This window comes from Populus nigra, chromosome 17 (genome assembly GCF_951802175.1).
Source record: "Populus nigra chromosome 17, ddPopNigr1.1, whole genome shotgun sequence".
NCBI classification, from domain to species: domain Eukaryota; kingdom Viridiplantae; phylum Streptophyta; class Magnoliopsida; order Malpighiales; family Salicaceae; genus Populus; species Populus nigra.
In genome coordinates, this window is record NC_084868.1 from 589,848 (window position 1) to 610,539 (window position 20,692).

At 34.9% G+C, this 20,692-nt stretch overlaps 3 protein-coding genes across 3 annotated transcripts; 1 reads left to right on the forward strand and 2 right to left on the reverse strand.

Moving 5' to 3' along the window:
- Window positions 1-1,649: 1,649 nt before the first annotated feature.
- On the reverse strand, window positions 1,650-7,479 carry LOC133676810 (uncharacterized). The gene is made up of 4 exons (XM_062098557.1): window positions 7,123-7,479; window positions 6,624-6,993; window positions 2,929-3,050; window positions 1,650-2,361 (listed from the first exon to the last, which is right to left on the reverse strand). Exons 1-4 carry the CDS (start codon window positions 7,267-7,269, stop codon window positions 1,915-1,917), a joined length of 1,086 nt encoding a protein of 361 aa, XP_061954541.1. The 5' UTR covers window positions 7,270-7,479; the 3' UTR covers window positions 1,650-1,914.
- Window positions 7,480-10,856: 3,377 nt separating this feature from the next.
- LOC133677495 (putative pentatricopeptide repeat-containing protein At3g16710, mitochondrial) lies at window positions 10,857-12,464 on the forward strand. Its single transcript, XM_062099581.1, has one exon. The coding sequence runs from the start codon at window positions 10,857-10,859 to the stop codon at window positions 12,462-12,464; it is 1,608 nt and encodes a 535-aa protein (XP_061955565.1).
- A 148-nt stretch (window positions 12,465-12,612) lies between these two features.
- LOC133676485 (uncharacterized) lies at window positions 12,613-15,396 on the reverse strand. Its single transcript, XM_062098155.1, has 7 exons — window positions 15,197-15,396; window positions 15,027-15,104; window positions 14,823-14,929; window positions 14,030-14,107; window positions 13,722-13,823; window positions 13,438-13,519; window positions 12,613-12,958 (listed from the first exon to the last, which is right to left on the reverse strand). Exons 1-7 carry the CDS (start codon window positions 15,324-15,326, stop codon window positions 12,840-12,842), a joined length of 696 nt encoding a protein of 231 aa, XP_061954139.1. The 5' UTR covers window positions 15,327-15,396; the 3' UTR covers window positions 12,613-12,839.
- Between the last annotated feature and the right edge of the window lie 5,296 nt (window positions 15,397-20,692).

The window sequence follows — 20,692 nt, forward strand, 5'->3', positions numbered from 1 at the left end:
CACAGTTGAGGTCACTACCAGACAGACTACAAGGGCTTCTGTGGAGTATACAATTTGAATGGTATGATGCTCTTGGATAAAGCAATCTTTTGCTTTATTCATACTTGTTAAGCCAGAATTTGCCTTTGCTTTAACCTTTTGCTTTTCTGAGAATTTATTGCACCCTCAAGCGCAGCATGGTCAACAACTTTTTTACTCATTGCAGAGAGTAGCCGTGCTCTCAATTCTGTGAACCAACCGATGCCAATTATTCTACCGATGCACTCCTTCGCACTGTTTGTAATTTATTATCATAAACAACCTCCTCTGTGTCTGCAACTCGGGTGAATAATTAACCCTTGGATTTGAAGTATGGTGTTGGACCCCAAAGGGAAACAAATAAAAATGGAAATGGACATCATCATAGCAAATCACATGGGGGTCCTGAAAAGCACCACCATGGCACCTTTTTGAGTGGCAATATTAGTGCATGGCAATCAAGTGGGAACTTTGCATGATATTCATTGGTAATATGCCTTGTGAAGGGGAAAAAGTTTAACATGCTCTTATGAAATAGTGTGCTCATCATACCTTTTTATTTACATCATAATATTTACCTGTGGAATGAATGGAAAGTTCTAAACCCACCGAACCAGTAGAGACAGGGTTCATCAGAGTTTCACGGACAGTAAATTTGCATCAACTATGATTTTAATCAAGCCTAGGTGCTCTACGCTCAATTCTTTTGACTTTCTAAATTTGAATCTTACAGTTAAGTGTTTAAGAGGATTTATTACATTCTTTTTAATGCATTAAATTGAATATTTAATCTCGCTTGAGAAGAAAATGCTAAGGGTTAGTTTTGTGGTGAGGTTCGAACAGTTACCACTCTTTGCCAAGTGAATTATCTGTTTATTTTTTGTTTTTTAAAGCAAACATATGATGCCTGAGCTGTTGACTCAAGTGGTAAGTGGGTTCTCAAGTTTCTAAGATCTCATTGGTTAAAAACTTGTGTGATGTGTGTATTAACTGTTCGGGAACTTGTTCGTAGCTGTAATGGGCACCAAGAGAGAGGTTTGAGATAAAACGTGCAAAAAATACACGGGGCTTGAAGGCCTCTAGTTTTAGCAGAAGGGTTGCTAGCTGCATGATTTGGTGTCCTGCTTGCCATTCTTAAACTGAAAAATGACTTCGAATCAAAATAGTTGAACGACAGGGAGAAACTTTTGTCCACGGTGCAATCAAAAGACGATGTAGAATACAGAGGACTGAGCTTGATGCGACTCCAACTCATGGGACCTGGTGATTAGAATAAAGGTAAAAGTACATCCATATCCATAACGCATGACAGGAACATACCAAATATGAGTGGGGAGTTGCATTCTTGGATTGAATGACAGGCACCATTTCTTGTTCCTGCTTTTGGGTCCCAAGCCCCAGCCCCTACCATGCTGGTTCTGCTTCCCCTGGTTGACTTCATGCCTGAAATATGATAATTAAAAGGAGATCATCCTTCATCCTCAACCTGTGGATGTTCATCGACTGCCCGCCCTTCTAGCCCGTTTAGGCCACTTCTATATGTCCCATGTCGTTTCCCTTTCTATACTGGACAAAAACAAGAATTGGGTTTCCCCTTCAATGAAGAAGAACAGAATGTGCAATGGAATATGTTTTCAAGTGCAAGTCAAAGAATGCAGATTGCACAAAAACAAATGTGAGCAATTTACATTTCACAAAAAGCAGAAAGATTACATCATCTACGCATTTCAACACTTCTCTGGACTCTCACCGTTGCACAAAACTACAAATGCCAAAATCGCTCGTCAGAAGGATTTACAATCAAAATTTTGTATATCTATTCGTTTTCTTGTTCTCCTCCTTGTCCACATCCTGGGAAGGTAGAACTTTCTTCTTTCTCTTCTCCCTGCAAAAAGCCTAGTTGTCCCAGTCATTTTCCCATCCATCTTTGTTTGGAGTCCTAGAAGTAAGGCCATTGGCTGACACACTTGCTGAATGACGTGCAGCTGGTGACTTTATTGCATTCTCCTCATCCCAATTATCATCCCAGACCTTATCCCAGCCTCCAGCTGTTTCAAAATCATTTGCAACACCAGATTCTGGCATAGCCATTTCAAGCTCCTGATAAGCGATTCCCGCCTCCGGTCTCCCCTTCCTACACATGCAGCAAGCTAATGTCCCTCCAAAAACTACCACTGTAATAATCAGGAAGTAAGCACCATTGATGGGGGTAATTAGCTGGTCATAAGAAGGGAGGTTCATGAAAAAGTTTGCTTGAGATTCAAGAGGATCCAAGTGCAGAACACAGTCCCCATTTTTAGCATTTAATATCACCTCTGTGCTTTGACCAACAGTCAAATTGATCTGAAAAGAAAACGTTGAAACTCTGCTTTAAAATGAGGCAACAAACACACCCATAAATTGCAATGGGTGAAGCCTGTACAATTATTAGATCACCAATATGAAACATCACTGTTACCCACCCCTCTCCTTCCCCCAAGAAATAATTAATCTGTCAGAGGTGGTACCACGATGTCAAAACAAGATTAAATTTTCCAGAAGAAGGCAAGAAAAATATCACAACTTGGTAGTAAGTTTCTGTTTCTAGTAAATTTAAAGTTTTCCACTGGATCTAAGCCCGTTCTCAATATAACTTCCTTGCCTTCCAGCAATTATATGCATTCAAGTTAGCAGAAGCCAAGAACCAGTAACAACTAACACCTTGTGAGTTCTTGCTGACTTTTGAAACTGCTCTTAAACCATGCCAGCGGAATGTTACTGGAAGAAGCTTAATCTAATTTTGTTTTCTTACTCTGTTTTGCTTCTATTGCCTGGCTACAGCTTTTCAATTTTGTTTAAGTATTCCATATCTCATGCCAGTTTTAAGTCGACCATAGAAACAACACGATGAAACGGGAAAACGATACGTACCGTTTTAGTTTGGTGTTTCGCTATTTCCACCAAAGAATTGTCAATAAGATTTGGGGCATGCACATCCACTGACAAAGTGCGTTCCCCAGAATTTTGTATAAGAACCGTCCACCAATGGGATCCTACAAGGAGAGGGAGAATAGATGATGAACTATATAAAACTGGTGATATTAAGTACCCCCTCTACAGATAACAGCATAACTTTTCTAGGTGAGTTGGAAAATGAACAACACGTAAGTAAATGAAGTTCTTCCACTGCATGTCTTTATCTACTTGCTAGTCACAGGAGAGGTCCAAAAAACAAAAGGTTGGACAGACAATTGTAACCAAAAGGTTGCAAAATAGAATGCTATCTGAGCACGGTTCAAACAACCAAAAGCACTTGTTATAGCTTATTGAAAAAATTTGACCGATGAACTACTGCATATAATCGCATAAGCAGCAATAACCTACATGACATTGCAGACAAAAACTCACCGCCTGATAGTTGACAAGAGGAGACTAGTCAGTGACACATATTAACAAGTATTTAATGACCATGGTTTGTGGTCATTGATCCAGTTCTGATATTGCAATCACATATACCATCACTGTCCAGAAATTGTGATATGACCATGCTGAAATGTGTGTTTTAGCTTGTACTGTATGCAAGGTATTTTAAGTTCAAGTTTAAGTCCATTTTGTATTTGGAGGACCATAAACAAAAATTATGATTTACCAGTTTCCAAGAGAAGAAGACATGATAAATTTAATATCCCTTATGAAGCAGAAACTGCGTGACTGTCCATAACAAGCAAAAATGCTGAGGCACGCCAGCTGTCACACCTGCATCTTGTGGTCTATCAATAGAAGGCTACATTGCCCAACATCAATAAGACAGATGCCTGAGGTTCATAAGAAGGCGAGTTTAAGGAAAAAAACAAAACCATCAATCCTCCAGTCTCCACAGAGCAGCCTTCTAGAGTGTAACGATAAGAGAAATGGCAAGAATCTGAATTGTTGAAAATATCTTAACTTCTTAACAATATTTTTAACAGAAAAATTGATCCATGGACATAGAGAAGCGATTTCTGGCACAAGACATTCCACACTGACATCCTAACCCAAAGAAATGCTGCTCCCATGCAATGACAGAGGACTAAACCTGCCTATATGAGGATTGGGGTCTGCACAAGATCACTTGCTAAATATGATGCACCAATGTCCAATTTAAATTGGAAGTTGCTAAGGCCAAGAGCAAGATGACAGCAAGCAATAGATTGGGAATTTCTTAGGCACCTCCAAAGAATACTTGTGATGACACTTGTCCTTCATAAGTTCCAATAAGACAGCTATCAATAAGGCATGTGCTCCAATCTCATCTCGATACCAAGACTTGGTGCTTCCACCGACCCCTATAATCCATATGTGCTTCTCCTGCTACTCAAATGAAGAGGTCCAAGATTGGAGTTCAAATGAAATATCTAAGACTTCATATTTTCTTTCATTCCTGATAAAAATTGTTAATAGCTACATATTATAAGCCAAACAAGCTGCAGTTGAATAGCCTCAAGGGTTGCAAGTTATAGCATGAAACTCTTCATGCCATGACAAAATAGCCATTAAAATCCAAGAATCATCATTTCCAGCTGAGGTTCTGGTGCCTGAACTTTTTAAATGGTTAACAGAAAAGGAAAGAAAGGCCACCATAAGGGCTTCTGAAAATTAAAGGAAATACACACAAAAGGAGTCACTTAAACACAGACATGATAGTGAGGGGGAAATCAATTTTAACTTGACGTGAATTAATGAAAGTCTTAAACAGGCATGAACAGGACTATTATGAGACTACGCATAGGAGTTACAGGAGATCTAACACAATCTCAACAGGCTTGATGCAACTTTAAAATATCAGGAGTTTGCTTAAAAAATAGACAAAGGAGTCTCCTTTTCAGAATATGCCAGTGTTCTGATAACCTACTTCATCAGACAACATAGGGCACAAACTAATCAAGGTAATTGTCTTGATAATGTATGCTTGGAGTAAAACAAGCACTTCAAGAGAAAGCTTTATACATATACTACTCTTTTATTTTTTTTCAGAGGAGGTATACTGAATAGTTTATGCTATGCACATATTAATGTTCCACTAACTAATTGATGGATTAAACTTAAAACAGCTTGGATTTGTGATTCCAAGGTTTACATACTATCACTCCTTAAAAAGAAAAGAAAGGAAGAAAGAAAGCCATCACAACAAAAATAACTACACTAAGATTCTCAATAATAAAATAAAACACTAGTACAGCAATTAGTAGAACCCACCAAAGATACCACACAGTTGCCAACCCTTAATATATTGTTTCTTTACTACCAAGAAAATAATTTGATTGTTTTGAACTTCAACACAGTTGCAAGTGATGTGAGTTTGGTATTGTGGTGTATGATGCATTTTAAAAGTGTTTTTCGCTTGAAAATGCATAAATGATTTTTTTTTTTCAGATTTTTTGACTTTAACACATCAAAACCAACAAAAGCACTAAAAAAAATCATCAATTTGATGCTTTTTCAAGTGAAGCACACTTTTGGAACGGACCCAAAAGTAGAAGCTACCACACTCCCAAACAACACTCACTGAGTAATCCACAATTAATTCCCTTGTGCTAATCACACATGAATTTCTACACAGCGAACTCTAGCAGAAACTCAATATCTTAAAGAACAAGTAATTGGATTGGAACATGACCTTAAGAAAAAGAAATTGAATATTAAAAGGTTATACTGTATCACAACGAAAATAAAGACATTGTTTCAAATAAAGCAGGAATTACATGAGATTTTACAACTCTGATGAGTTTAATGCAACCTTAAAAATATAGATGACTTTGCTTTTAAAGATGGACAGGGTGAGTATGCCATCATTTTAATACCATAATCCCACTTAATGACTTTACAGGGGCCAAGAAGCACTTGACTATCCATGTCAATGATAGACATCTGAAAGTATACACTCATGCAAGACTGCTACTACCATAAATTCCTATATGCAAGAAGCTCCAACTGTTTCTCTGGATATATCAATCTTGCCTCCTTTTGAATTTGACTTCCTATTTTCATTACATCAAGGAACTAGATTTATACAGCTTTTAAATCACGCATGCCTGCAAACTCCACTAACTGATGAAATGTAAAACAGTATGGACTGTCAATTCCAAGGCTTACATGGTCCTTATTTCTTTTATTTAAAAAAAGAAAAAAAAGTGACAGTGGCTGGCCTTAGCAACTACACTACTGCAGCAATCAGCTGCACTCAACACATGTATAACATGATTGTCTACCACCTATCGTAATGTGATGCTGCTACCAAGAACCTAATCCTCAGATAATTGCTGATACAGTAATCTAAGATTGATTCTCTTCTGCCATTCAACATAACAAATTAAGTTCTAAACCACCAAAAGATCCCATTTACATTTACCATTCGAGTTCAGCATTTCAAGACACAAAAATTCATTCATTTCCATTTTCGTCTCCTGCAATCCTAATACGTCACATTACCAAAACCATAACCACTCACAACCAGCAGCACGGATAATGTTCAGCAACCATTAATTCCTCAACTCCATAAAAGAAACCAAGCATCGCAACTCGAAAAAAGGGAACTAAACAGCCAGGGAAAATAGAAACACATTGCATAATATAATAAAAACCATTACCATTATCAAATCCAAGAATGCAAGCAGTCAACGACTTGAGGTCCGTGCACCTCCTACCGCCCACTGTTGTACAATTCTCCCCACCAGCCTCTGATTCCAAATCTGGTTTCCGATGATCCTTCTCTTCACTCACCTTCTTCGTTTCATCATCCCTTTTCTCATCTCCACTCTCCTTTTCATTCCCCCGAGTCGAATTTAGTCCCACAACCCCCCTTTCACCATTACTTTTATCACTATTATTATTATTATTATTATTATTATTATTATTATTATTTAAGCTCGTGGAATTATCAACTTTTGAAACCGAATTATCCTCAGTGTTTGTCGTATTTAGTGTCTTAGCAGGATCTGGACTTGGCGACGGGGATACCTTAATTAAATACAAAACAATAAAACATTTATGTCTCTCTCTAAAAAAACATCATTAAATTAATTCCTCTCCAATAGACAAAAACAAAAACAAAAACAAAAACGTAAAATAAACAGAGAGTGAGTTTACTTGGATTTTGACGGAGCTGTTGCTGTCGTGGTCTTTAGGAGCAGCCAAATGCCGAATCGTGGAGAAAAAGGAAGCGTTAGAAACACCGGAGGATACAATCAAGACGACGAAGAACAAAAATAGTCTTGAAATTCCATTTCTACCCATTACTGAATACGAGTACAGATCTTTGCTTCTTTTATTTTTTATTTTTTTTTCCAGATTAGCAGAAGCTTACATGGATTTGTGATATTTAAGAATTTGGAAATTTAGGGTTAAGGATTTTTCATGTTAATTTTTTTTAGTTGTCTTGCATGTCAGGTGTGAGGTGGCGAGAGAGAAGGGTGCTTCATGCTTGAGCTGTTGAGCATTCAAACGACAGATCAAACGCGTTAAAGTTTTACATGGGCTAACCATTGGATTATATGAAGCCCAAATTGGGCTTGGGTTATTTTTGGGCCTCGATGGAAATGTGCCCTAGAATTTTGCTTTTTTGGTGTATGTGTAAGCCCAGAAAGGAATGGCTTACTTTTGTGTGGGAGAAGGGTGGTAAAGGAGGAGACGAAGACAATATATATATATATTTTTTTTATTTAAGGAATAAAACATAATCTCTTTCAAACAAGGAAGAATCAATAAAGTGAAAGTTTTTAGCTTTAATGGCATCCATGGCTTAAGGGCTAATGACTTCTCTCATGGCTTGTGGCTCCAACAATATTTTTCACCTTTTGTGGTCATTTCTCCATCTCTTATGATTAATTGGAAGCTTGGTAATTATGACAAAAAGAAGAAGAAGGAGAACAAGAAGCTTTGGGGGTGGGAAATTTGCTTTTTAATTGTTACGGTTGCATGATGTATGGAACTATTTTTCAAGTGGGACTTGGTAAATAAAAATCTTATATGAAAAAAAATTGGAATTTAAGCATATAATTTATTAAAAAATAATATAAATTATATATCATAATCTCACTTTTTAAATTTTTTTGATTGAAATAACTTTTTTTTCTTACATGTCAGCAGAACTTAACTCTTTTAATGTTATATAAGATAGACGTGTTAGAAAATATTATAAATCTTATATTAGAACTTTATTTATCAGCTTTAGATTTTAGATTGATACAAAGATTTCTTGACACACACATTGAGATTTGGAAGTGAAATAGAGTTATTTTTTATTTTTATGTTTATTTGAAAAATTAAAATAAACATTATCTAATTTGATTGATTAGATTTCTTCTGGTTTCTATAAAAAAAAAACCCCCAATAATTCCTCCAACATTTAAGAAAATGCTTAGTTTGAGATCGTATTCGATGTATATAAAAATCAAGGTTTAAATTGAATTAATAGACTATTAAGTGAACAAATAAACAGTTTGTCAAAGGCTTTTAGAACAAAAGAAAAATACGATTTTGGCCTCGAGAAATCCTTTAAACTATCATCATCACAACTTTTCATAGCATTTCTGTGCTGTTTGGTATCAACTATTAATATATATGAGGTTATGAGCTAAAATTAAATGGGTTTTTCTTGTTCGAATCAAATAATTCTACAGAAAATTAGCGTGCTTGATAGCTTGGTAACCATTAAATTATCACTCATGTGCAACATAATTAAGTCTATATGGTATTTTGAATTATATCCAGACGAGCTTGATTCGAGCATAACATATAATTTCTTGAACCAATTAACAAGGTGGATCATGCCACTTTCTTGAACCAAATTGGTGGACCATGTTCATAAATCTACCTGTTCTCCAATCTTTATGAGACTGGTCCACAATTAATATACTGCTTGATACATCATCCAGTATAATTTGTGTTCAAACTTCAAACGCAAACCCTCGAAGCAGAATCTAATAGCAGTAATTTCTGGCCTGCTGCTCACATTTAATGCAGCCTTTCCAGTTTCCATGCAGATATAAACCGTCATTGATACTTTGCCTCTTGCTTGGATTAAGCACTGTTTGGTATTCTTTTTTCCATCAAGCTTGGCTTCCAAGTCTTAGCTTCTTCGAGCCACATTCAAAAGCGAAAAGGAACCCTTTAAGCTTCCATGTTATGAGCCATGACCCCATCTATAAACCTAAGTAAGTTCTCCCATGTCTCATTAGCAAGTGAAAGTAAAAAAGAAATGGACGAGATAGCGGTGGTTCTCAAAAGATTTGGGGATGAGCAAAGCACATTGTTAGACCAGTTTGAGAGACTCTCCTTTGAGGTGCAGCTGAACCAAGCCATACTGGGGAGGAGTCTCTCGGAGCCAGGTGCGTCTCGGTCTCAGCTCAAGGGAAAACTAAATGGGCAGGATACAGCTCCTCTGGCAACACATGTGAAGCAAGGGTGCCGTCGTCGTGGGTTAGGTTTTGACAAGCTCCTGAAGAAGTTGCTCAGGCCCATTCTTGGTAGAAAGGGTAAACGTGATGGCGGTGGTGGTGGTGCTGCTGCCGCTGCAAAAAAGGAAGGCATGGCTGATCCTAAAGATCCCAAATCTTGGAAGGCTTTTAGTAGGTCATTAAGGATTTAAACATGGTTTGATCCGTCTTTTGATTAATTGTAAGAGCTACATTTGCTTCTCTAGCTCATCTTAATGTCCAGATTTACTACCACGATGATATCCTTTTTCTTGATTTAAATATTTGATTAGGATAATTAATCTACTACTTAATTATGTACACCTTTCATATATATATATATATATATATATATAGACAATATGTTGATAATAAAATTTCAATATTAGTGGAAATTATAAGGACTAAATTGTGTTGCTTTGGTAAATTTGAAATCAATGGATATCACTTCATTCTAATTTCTTTGATTTGCAGTGCTGGTATGTAAAACATCAATTTAGTCCCTGACCTATATGCCCATTCTTTATTGCATTTCAAACACAGATGTAATCATTTAGGTTCTAATAGTTTTCTATATTTCTCAATTGGGTCCTCTTTATCAATTTATTTTATTCTAATGACATCTTCAGATAACTCTTTGGACTTAGAGCCTCGAGTGAGATGGAATTAATTTCATTTTTACTTAGGATTATGGCATTTTCATGTCCTTAGGGTTTCAAATGAATGATAATAAGCAACATAGTTTTGTTCTTATTATTCCTTATTTGGATTTTATAAATACTAATAAATTAGATTAGTTATATCATATGATTCCAAGGGATTGATATAATTAGAAGAACGATTTGTTTCCTTTCTTGACCTTTTAAATTTAGATTTTAAAGCCAATATTAATGAAAATCTATTATTTTTTCAATACATCAATTCAACGTAAAATATATATTTTTTAGAAAATTAATATATAAATCAACTAGAGTATATTTTAAATTAATGTAGAAAAAAAATAAGATAGAAAAAAAAAAGATAACATGTGATCATACCATTTATAATTTTTTTGCCTTTTTTTTTGGAATATAATTATAAAACTTGGATGAATTTGATGGGTCATTCAAGATTTGATTCATCCAAAGATCAATTCAAGTAAAAAAAAAACCTCTGATTAACTCGATAAAAAAAAAAAAACTTATTTGATCCTGTCTTAAATTGACTGGAACTCTCTTAACCTATTATTTTTTAATTTTGTTTTAATTAAAATTATATTAATTTTTCTTTAAAAAAAACGCTAAAATCAGGTCGACCTCGGGAGCCATAACTCGGGCGTTGTGAGTTGGGATAAAGTGAATCAAGTCATCAACAACCAAACACTGGAAAAAACCACAACCCTGTCCTCTCTCCCTCGCTCACGACATGATGTCGATGTCTTTGCCTTCTCCACGCTCTCCGCTGTCTGAATTCCTTCCGTCTCCTTCACTTAGCAACCACCCCGTTTTCTTCAACAACACCCGCAAGCTCTGTTGCTACAAATTTTCTAGCCTCAGGCTTGTTTTCATTCCAGTAGCGTCACTATCCACCACAAAATCGTATCCCACAGAAACCACAGTGTTACATAGTCCAATTCTTGGTAACAAGGAGCAAAGATTATACCCAAAAGAGGGTGAGGGGCATAAGGGCTTGCCTATGAAAGAAGAAGAACAAGAAAGCCTGGATTTTGATGAGAAAGCTAGTAAATTTCAGGTACTGGATCTTTTAAATGCAGTAAAAGCATTACCTTGTAAAGAAAGAGTTGATTACATTGTCAGGGTTCTTGATAAAGAGATTGGATTTTTTAACATCTCAGACTTCAATGATGTTCTCATGGCTTTGGTCACAGCCAATGAGTCTGATCTTGTCTTGAAATTGTACTCGGGTTTATCATGTTACAGTTTAGAGCCAAATTCTTGGACATTTTCAATCATGGTCAGGTGTCATTGCAAGAAAAAGGACCCTGGTGAGGCCAAAAGGGTTTTAGACCAGATGATGCAAAAAGGGTTTAATCCAAATGTTGCAACATTGACCATACTAATCAATTCATTCTGCAAAATGGGTCAATTGCAGAATGCCTTTCAAGTTTTTGAGGTCATGGATAGGATTGGGTGCAAGCCAAACATTCAAACATACAATTGCTTGTTAAAGGGGATGTGTTATGTGGGGAGAATAGAGGAAGCATTCGAGCTAATGGAAGATATCAAGAAAACCACTGTAGAGCCGGATATTTATACATATACTGCCATGATGGATGGCTTTTGTAAGGTAGGCAGATCAGATGAGGCAATGGAGTTGCTAAATGAGGCTATGGAGATGGGGTTGGCACCAAATGTGGTCACTTTTAACACCCTGTTAGATGGATATGCCAAGGAAGGGAGACCATTGAAAGGGTTTGGTGTGCTGAAGTTAATGAAACAGAGAAAATGCATGCCTGATTATATTAGCTACAGCACATTGCTGCATGGTTTGTTGCTCTGGGGAAAAGTTCTAGCTGGGTTGAGAATTTTTAATGAAATGGAGGGGAGTGGACTTGAAGCGGATGAGAGGTTGATGAATAGTCTTGTTAGAGGTTTATGTAGGAAATCTATTAAAGAAAATGACCTAGTTGAGGTTGCCTATGAAGTGTTCGAGAAAATGAAGAAACGGGGTTTTGTCATAGAGCAGAGCACATATGCCTTGGTGATTCAAGCTCTTTGGGTGGCAAAGAAAGTTGACGATGCTTTTATCAATTTGCACCAGATGGTTCGATTGGGATATATTCCTAGATTAATCACCATTAACAACGTAATTCGAGCACTTTGTGTCGGAGGAAAGGTAGACGAGGCATTTTATGTTCTAGTTCTCATGTATGAAAATAGTAAAATCCCAAGTAGAATGTCCTATGACTTACTGATTCATGAGTTGAATCGGCAGGAAAGGACTTTGGGTGCATGTAATGTCTATGGTGCTGCATTAGTTCGAGGTGTGGTTCCCCACAAAAAGCCTCGACGATGAGAAAAATGCTTCATGGTAGTTGTTTATGCAATGCCATTGCGTTACTGAGCGTGGAAGTTCATGTTTTTACCAATACTTCAGTGATGGTATTACCTGCCATCTATAATTAATGAAAAATGTCACACAAATTTGACTCAAAATATGGAAATGATACAACAGCAGAGCCAATATGACCCTTTTCATTCAGAAATGCTATTCTGCCTTGCAATGCCTGGGAGAAAAAGGTACCTTGTCTCTCTTACAAAAAGATCTGTGCCCTATGAGATTTCTCAGATGATGAATACATGTGTATTATAGAACTAACAGCAATAAAATATGGCAGGCAACTCTTCTGCTATCTAAGCCTGATAGACAAAAAAACTCCAAATCCAAAACTCATGCCCTGCTCATGTATTGTCCAGTTCTTGTGTCTACCAATATTTCTGCGCCGACGTTAACAAACAATGGAACATTAACTACAGCACCTGTGTCCAGAGTTGCTGGCTTTGTTCCACCTGTCACAAGAAATTCATTTCTCAAATGTTAAGGCCAAGAAAACATAAGAACAGCAATGCTGTAATTGGTAAATAACGGAACAAAAGCTAAGATAACAAAGTCAAGTATAGATTAACCCAATCAGTTGCCTATTGGTATCCACATATGGCATGATAGCTAGCTAAGCACACAATGAACGAAATGACCACAGTTCACTCCTTTGTTCTTTCTTCTTTGGCATCTGAACACGTGCTTATTACAGTGGAAACATGTGTGTTGGCAGGCTAGCCTATGATTACGTCCGGGAACAGACTTACCTGGTTTTCTACTCTGCTTCCTGTAACTGCACTTTTTATACATGCAGCCAGGGAAAACTTAAACACACAATTACAAATGAGCTCGACTCTATATCTCTACAGGATGATAAATTAATGAGCATTTGTACCCAGAGAATTGTTTTTTGTCTCAAGTTTTCCTTAAAGAAGCCAAATGACATTACCTTGAGCAGTGTCACCTTTGAGCCCAGGATCCACATCAACAACAGTCAGTTGAACTGTGATTGGAAGTTCAAAATCAATAACCTGCAAGAAAATGAACAAGCAATTTTATAAATAGCAGCATCAGCACAAAATAGCAACCCTTGTTTTTGCAAATGGATGTCAGCCAAGTTAATTGTGCATCCAATTAAGTAAATAAGTTCAATGAGGACATCTGTATAACAATACTTGCACATAAATATATGAACAAAAAAAGTGTCCCAAATCGAAGGAAATTGGGAATTACTTTTCCATTCCAAAATAGCAAATTGCAGTCCATTCCCTCTTTTAGCCACTTTGTCTTATCTCCGACATCTGCCTCATTGAGACGGTATTCTTCAAAAGTACTCTGTGACAGCCAAATGACACAAATTTAAGAAAAGAAGGTAAATAAAAACCAAGTATATTCAGGCCCAAACACTCATTAATGGGGCTAATAAACAGCTATATCTACCAACCAGAAACCTGCAATCTTCAAGAAGGAAATAAAGCAGATTATGACTGCAAATATCTCTGCAGTCTAACAAATTTGATTATGAGCACAGTAAGCCATACCAAGTCCATGAAAACAAACTGAACTCCATCTTTGTACGTGAACTGCTTTGCCTCCTTGAATACATTTGCCTCTTCAATCTGCAGAAACAAAAAACAGAAAAGAACATAAGAAAAAACTAAATGGGTTCCCTCTAACACAAGCATCACCTACTATGGTTGACACTTGCATGCCTTTGCTGTAAATCCACATATCAAAGAAGCCGCCAACTAATCAAATTTCAAGATCAGCAAATAAACCATAACCTCAAGCTGAAACAAAAGGGGGACTGAAATTCCTATAACTTAAAAAATTGTTTCATCCAGATGCTTGAATTTCTTATCCATCACCACCTAATCCTACTCCTTATTAACATTAACTGCCAAATGCCCGTTTTCCACCTTAAATTTTTATGACCAGAGAAAATATTAGTTACACCAAAAGTTGCACTCCCCCCACCCCGTCTCTCACATAAACATGGGAACCCACCATGAAAATTATCCATAAGTCCCACCTTCATGCAAGAGGGAGGCGTCCAACAACAAATGTACCAAAAATTCCCCGACCAACCATTGCAAGAAACACACAAATTTTGCCTATTTTGAGCCACTAGTATCTATTTAATCATAATGGTCGAGCAGAAACAAAATTAGAAGGAAAAAAAAAAGCAGCATTTTTTATGCCAGCCCATTACAGCATTGCTGGATTAACTAATCTTTCCTCATAGACATTTTATCAAACACCAATTACACGACACGAGCCAAAGACAAGTAAAGTCAAACTCCTTAAAAAAAAACATAGAGAGAGATGAATTACCGTACTTCCAGCTCGGAAAGTTTTATCAACAGTATTTCCTGTAACATAATTACGCATCTTGGTCCTCACAAATGCCGCCCCCTTTCCTGGTTTTACATGCAGAAACTCTACACCAACCCGAAATGTAATAAAAAGAAAATTAAATATTACATAAAAAACAGAAACGTAAACAAAATCAAAGCAAAAAAAAAAAAGCATAATTACCTAGGACTCGCCAAGGAGCCCCATCAACTTCAATGTTGGAGCCCACTTTGATATCATTACTAGACAAAGCATAAATCCCTGCAAGAAAAACAACAGCAACAGCAATAAAAACAACAAAGTTGTCATCTTTGTTTTAATACCAACATGGTTGAAAAGAGAGGGGGGCTTACTTGGAAAAGTGGGGGGCGATGGTGTTTTGGGCAAAATGCGCAATGGAAGAAAGGAGGGCTTAGATGAAAAGGAGGAACGGTGAAGGATGCAGTAAGGTGAAGAGAGAGTGGCAGATGTAGTTCGCGCCATGGTAATGGCAGTTGTTTCTGGTTTGGGCAGAGAAGATTTTTTCTTTATTTATTTCATTTCCCCTCAAAAAATACATAGTATATAGATAAGGGAAGAAGGTCTGAGCTTGGATTGGGCCTTTAATAGAACGGGCCTTGCCCATTAAAAACTGGCTTCCCCTTTATCAGAATGTTACCACACTAAAAACATGTATAATTTTACGTTTTAAAAGTTTTTTTAAAAAAATTAAATTTTTATTTATTTTTTATTTAAAATTAATTTTTAAATATTTTTAAATTATTTTAATATACTGATATTAAAAATAAATTTTAAAAAATAAAACATATTTAATATATTTTTAAATAAAAAATACTTTAAAAAATAACTATACATTACCAAATTACAAAAAAATCACACAAAATCTGTCTGGCTCCCCTTTTACCATAATGTTACCACACACACTAATCCATAAGAACTTCTTCCGAAAGCATTAATGCTTTTCAACTAATATACCTAGAGAACATTCATGGAAAACTCAATTTTATATATATATAGATCCATGTCGACATGGATTAAAAGGAAGCTTGCCGAGAAAGGGAGAGAATGAATCTAATGATTAGCATGCGATTACAGGGAGATACAAAAGCTAAAGCATCCATCCAATTTGTATATCTCTTGTTGATGTTGCCTGTTGGTGGTCCAATCTAATCGAGTATAGGTGGCAAGATGGCACGTATGAAAATATTGTGCCCACGGCCAAATCCGTGGACAATTGGGAGATGATGACATGACTACTCATCAAACATGCACCATGGTTCATTTCCTTGGTCGACAAGAAGATAGAACAGAGGTTGACGGCACACATTAGCAATATATCACGATGGGTGCTGGCTAGCATCATGAGCTGCACGCTTGGATCTTGCATGGATACGAAAATCGAGCATTTTAATTTATCATCCTACATATGAATAGGGCTGTTGATGCTGCTAATAATAACATAAAGAGAAGATTGTTGAGAAAATGATGATTATCTACAAAGACCGGTATAAATGGCTTTCTTATGCTCTCTCTATATATATTGAATAGTTGTAAGGACATCAATTAGGGCTATATCTATATCTTATTCACTAGTTTATCGGATAGAGACAGTGATCTCTTTGAAAGTGAAGATTTTTTTTTAAAGGATTCTCATGGAATCTAAGCTTGAGAAGGCTAAATAAGCTAAAATACAATATGAAGAACTAAACATGATCAATGAGAAAAGATTAGTTGTAATTTGTCATCACTACTTGTATCAAAGAAGGAATTCTCTTTGTATATCTTTCATTTACCTATGGATGTTTGTTGATACCAAAAGACTCGCAAACACACTTTTGTAGTCTTGCATGATCTCATAGACTTAACTCATTTTTTTTTACTAAAAATCTTTTCCCTAATAGAATTTTGAAAATTTAAACCTGGTTTTGACTTCATAAATAATTCAATGTTTATTTAAAATAACATTTAACATTTTATTTATAAAACTATAGGTGAATCAAACAATTCTCTTATTGAGGTGATCAAATTCTAAGCCAGAATATATAAAATTGCAAAACGAACAGTCACCCTCACATTATATCTCTTGAGACATGTTTTAGTTGTATGCATAATTGCATGTAGTGGATTCAATGATCATTGACTCATAAAATGCATCTCTTTGCAAAGTTCAAATCATTATACCAAACAAAATCAAAGTTTATTGGTTTTAACCGCTTGAGCTTGAAATAAAGAAAGGTCATCATTGTTATCCCTTTCATATTCTAAAATAAATATATCACGTGTAATTTTCTTTTGAGTCTAAGTAATTTTTTTTCAAAAAAATCCCGACTAGAATCACATCTCATACTAGAAGCAAGTGACATTTCAATGATCAATAATTGATAGAAAAAACTGTGAGAAAGCTAGAAGGCAAAAGAGTCTGATAAACTCAAATGCTAGATGGCATGCACAAATCAAAAGCAAAAGTGATAGTCTAAATGAAATAATAATAACCTACCAAAACAAAAAAGAGCAAATCAAAGAAAAGTGGCAAGAGAAAAAAAGATTAAAAGACACAATGAGTCAAACAGCTGATAGTGAACCTGAGTCCTTTAAATCTTGAAACACTTTTTGAGCTTTATAAATCCCTTTCTTTCATAGCCATGAGCCATAACCTACATCACATGCTTTTAAAAGTCTTTTCTAATCAAGCTAAAAGGCAATCTGGACTAATAAATGGAGCTCTCAAAATACAAAATACTTTTTCATAGAAGTCGTGACAATACGAGCAAGCTGTTCGTTATTATTCATGCTGATAAAATGAGTATTAAAAAAAGTTAGATAATTTTTCTCATATAAAACCTTAAGCTTTTACTTAAACCTCTTACTTTGATATCTACAAAAACAGAAGATCACCTCATCATGTACCTTTAACAATTTCAATCTCTCCAACACAAGAGCAAATTATCTTTTTTTCCAAAAATTCCTAGGGAGTTGTAAGATTTGTTTTAAACTCACATCAAAACAATTTTTGTTTTTAAAATACAAGATGTTCAAGATTTCAAAACTCCTTATAGATAAATATTTTTTTTCACTAAAACTAAATAAATAGAAGAAGGGTTATTCAAAGTCATTATTTATCTGAGTAATTGGCAAAGCACACTTAGAGATAATGATCAATACAATAGGGCAATGTTGTATTTAAAATGAGATTTGATCTCTTCAAAGTAGCAATAAAAAAGGAACATTCCCTGCAACGAGATAAGAGAATATTTTTTTATTATAAAAAGCAGTTTGATCTTTTCAAGATAACTAGCAACACTAAATATTAGTAGAAAGATAAGAGAGTAATGAATAATCATCTCAAAATGATCAAGGAGATAAAGAATTCCTGGCAAGTGAATGAATCATTATGAATACTATAAAGACTGTATGTAAAATTACAAATATTCTGGAAAAATATTATATAGGCCAACTCAAGTGGATTAGAAGTTAAGTAATTAGAAATAGCAGAAATCACTAATTAAGTAATAAAAAAATTAAGAAAAAAATAAAGGTTTATATTTCAAATCAAATAAAAATACATGCATGTTATCTACCTCAAAATCATTAAATAATGTGTTTTTCAATAAAATTTCATAAGAAAAATCCCTGTCCATCAGAAAAAAGGCCATCTCAAAATGGCCAAATCTGAAAACACTTATGAAAATCACACACCTGTAAGGATATCATTGGGTAACGGTGTAATAATCACAAGCTGATAATTCAAAAGAGGTTGCTGCAACCTCGTATGATCAGCCAACAACGATACGTTCATTTTTTATCCTAAAACATTCTCTTTGACGACAGCACACGGGTCAACCGTTTTCCCGACGACGTCGTAGAGGCACAAGAAAAAGAAAAAATAATAATATTTATTCCAGGCGCGGTGGACACGCGTGCACCCACGAGCACGTCAGCTGTCAGACGTGACTGGTCATGTCTAGGGCGCGTGGGTTAGCGTTTCTCTATCAGCGTGGTAGGTGACCCCGCACTTCTAGGTCTTCTTACATCATCTCCTCATAAATATGGCGTCATAAATGCCATTTTCACAGAGTATTTTAAAATTCAACTGCTGAATAACATGGGGTCGTTGACAGTTGGCAGGATTCAGTTGGTCGTTGTGGGGCAGTTATGAAGGGATGGGTTCGCAGAAAACAATAGACATTAAGGTTATTCTGGTACTTTCAAGTATGTAGGCTTCTTGCATGCGAAATATGCGATTGGATAAAAAAGCGACTAGTGGCGCACTTTGTGCCGTCCTGCCGCTGTATTTTTATATTTTTTTCAGCTCCTTAATAGCTTTTATGAGTTTATCTGATTTTATATTATAGAAATTTCCTTTTTAGACTATACAGTTATAAGTATTTATGGTTTATCAAAAATTTGGCTGGATTGATTTTAAAAACCAGTTTCGATTTGTAAAATTTTACAGTTTAAGGATACCATAAGGACCAATGTGCAAATATATACAAACTAAATATATATTATTAAACTGGTTATGGAGCGATATTTTTTTTTAGTTTTTTTAGTCTAAAATCACATGTTTGTGTGTTTTAAAGTGATTTTTGGTGTAAATACACCTTTAAATTTGATATTTAATGACTAAAAATTAATTTTGCAAATAAAAATACTGAATAATTTTTTGAGAAACTAATTTCCACATTCTTGTTTGGAGTTTGAACCTTTATGACAAGGAAGAATACTTCTTTAACTATTACGTTGATCTTCTTTAAGTTTTGAGAAAATGTATTAATATAATGAAAAAAATTTAGTTTAACTTGTTGCCTGCTTTATTTTTTAAAAAAATTGAACTAATTTGTCAAATGAGAAAAAAAGTCTTGTTTTCATTAAATATAATTTTGGATATCATTAAAATGTTTAATTATTAAAAAATCATAATTATATATCACATATTAGATCGCATTGGCAAGCCTAATTATAATATAATAAAAAATGTTCTCAAATTAGTTGTCTTACAATCTTGCAATTCTTTGCTCATTGTTTAAGTTATATATATAAATAAATTATATTATACTCATACAAAATTGCACGCATGATTACAATGAACAGTGTTTGTTACAACATCCACTTTTATTTTTATATGCTTTTTAAAAATATCTACGGCTTGAAAAAAATATTAAATTAATTTTTTTTAATATTTTTAATGTGATGATGTTAAAAAAATTAAAAATATATTTTTAAACAAAAAATTATTTTAAAAAAACACATTATACTATAATACCAACCACTCTAAATAGTCACATCACCAAGAAAATATATTAAGCATTTACAAGTTTTTTCTTAGTAAATATATATAATTGACAGGCAATCCCCACCTACACGCAGAATCCATAATAATAATAATAATTAAAAAACAATCTAAACACACAAAAAAATACTAAAATTCAATACAAAATATCTTAAATGGTGTGTATCAAGTTATAAGTAGCGTGCAATAGGTTCCATGAAGAATTTTCACCCTGAAATTCTCGAGTCTTTCGTTACAATTAAGCGTTAATTTTGCCTCCTGAAAAAATCTTATTTTCCCATTGGTCATTCGAAGTTTACTCATTTTGAAATCCATCCCATTAGTTTTTTGTTCGACGCCGCCCCCTCTTAACAAATCTTAGTTCCACCCCTTATTCTAGGGTTTGCTAATATAAAGAGGCCACTTCTTAGATATTGAAATTACGCCCATTATTTTTATCAATCAAAAGCAAATCACCCATATTATACCCTAATTTCTTTCAAATTATAATTCAGGAATTGTAATGGTATATATTTATATAATAACAACCATTGTTATACAATCTAAATTGAAGTTTAAT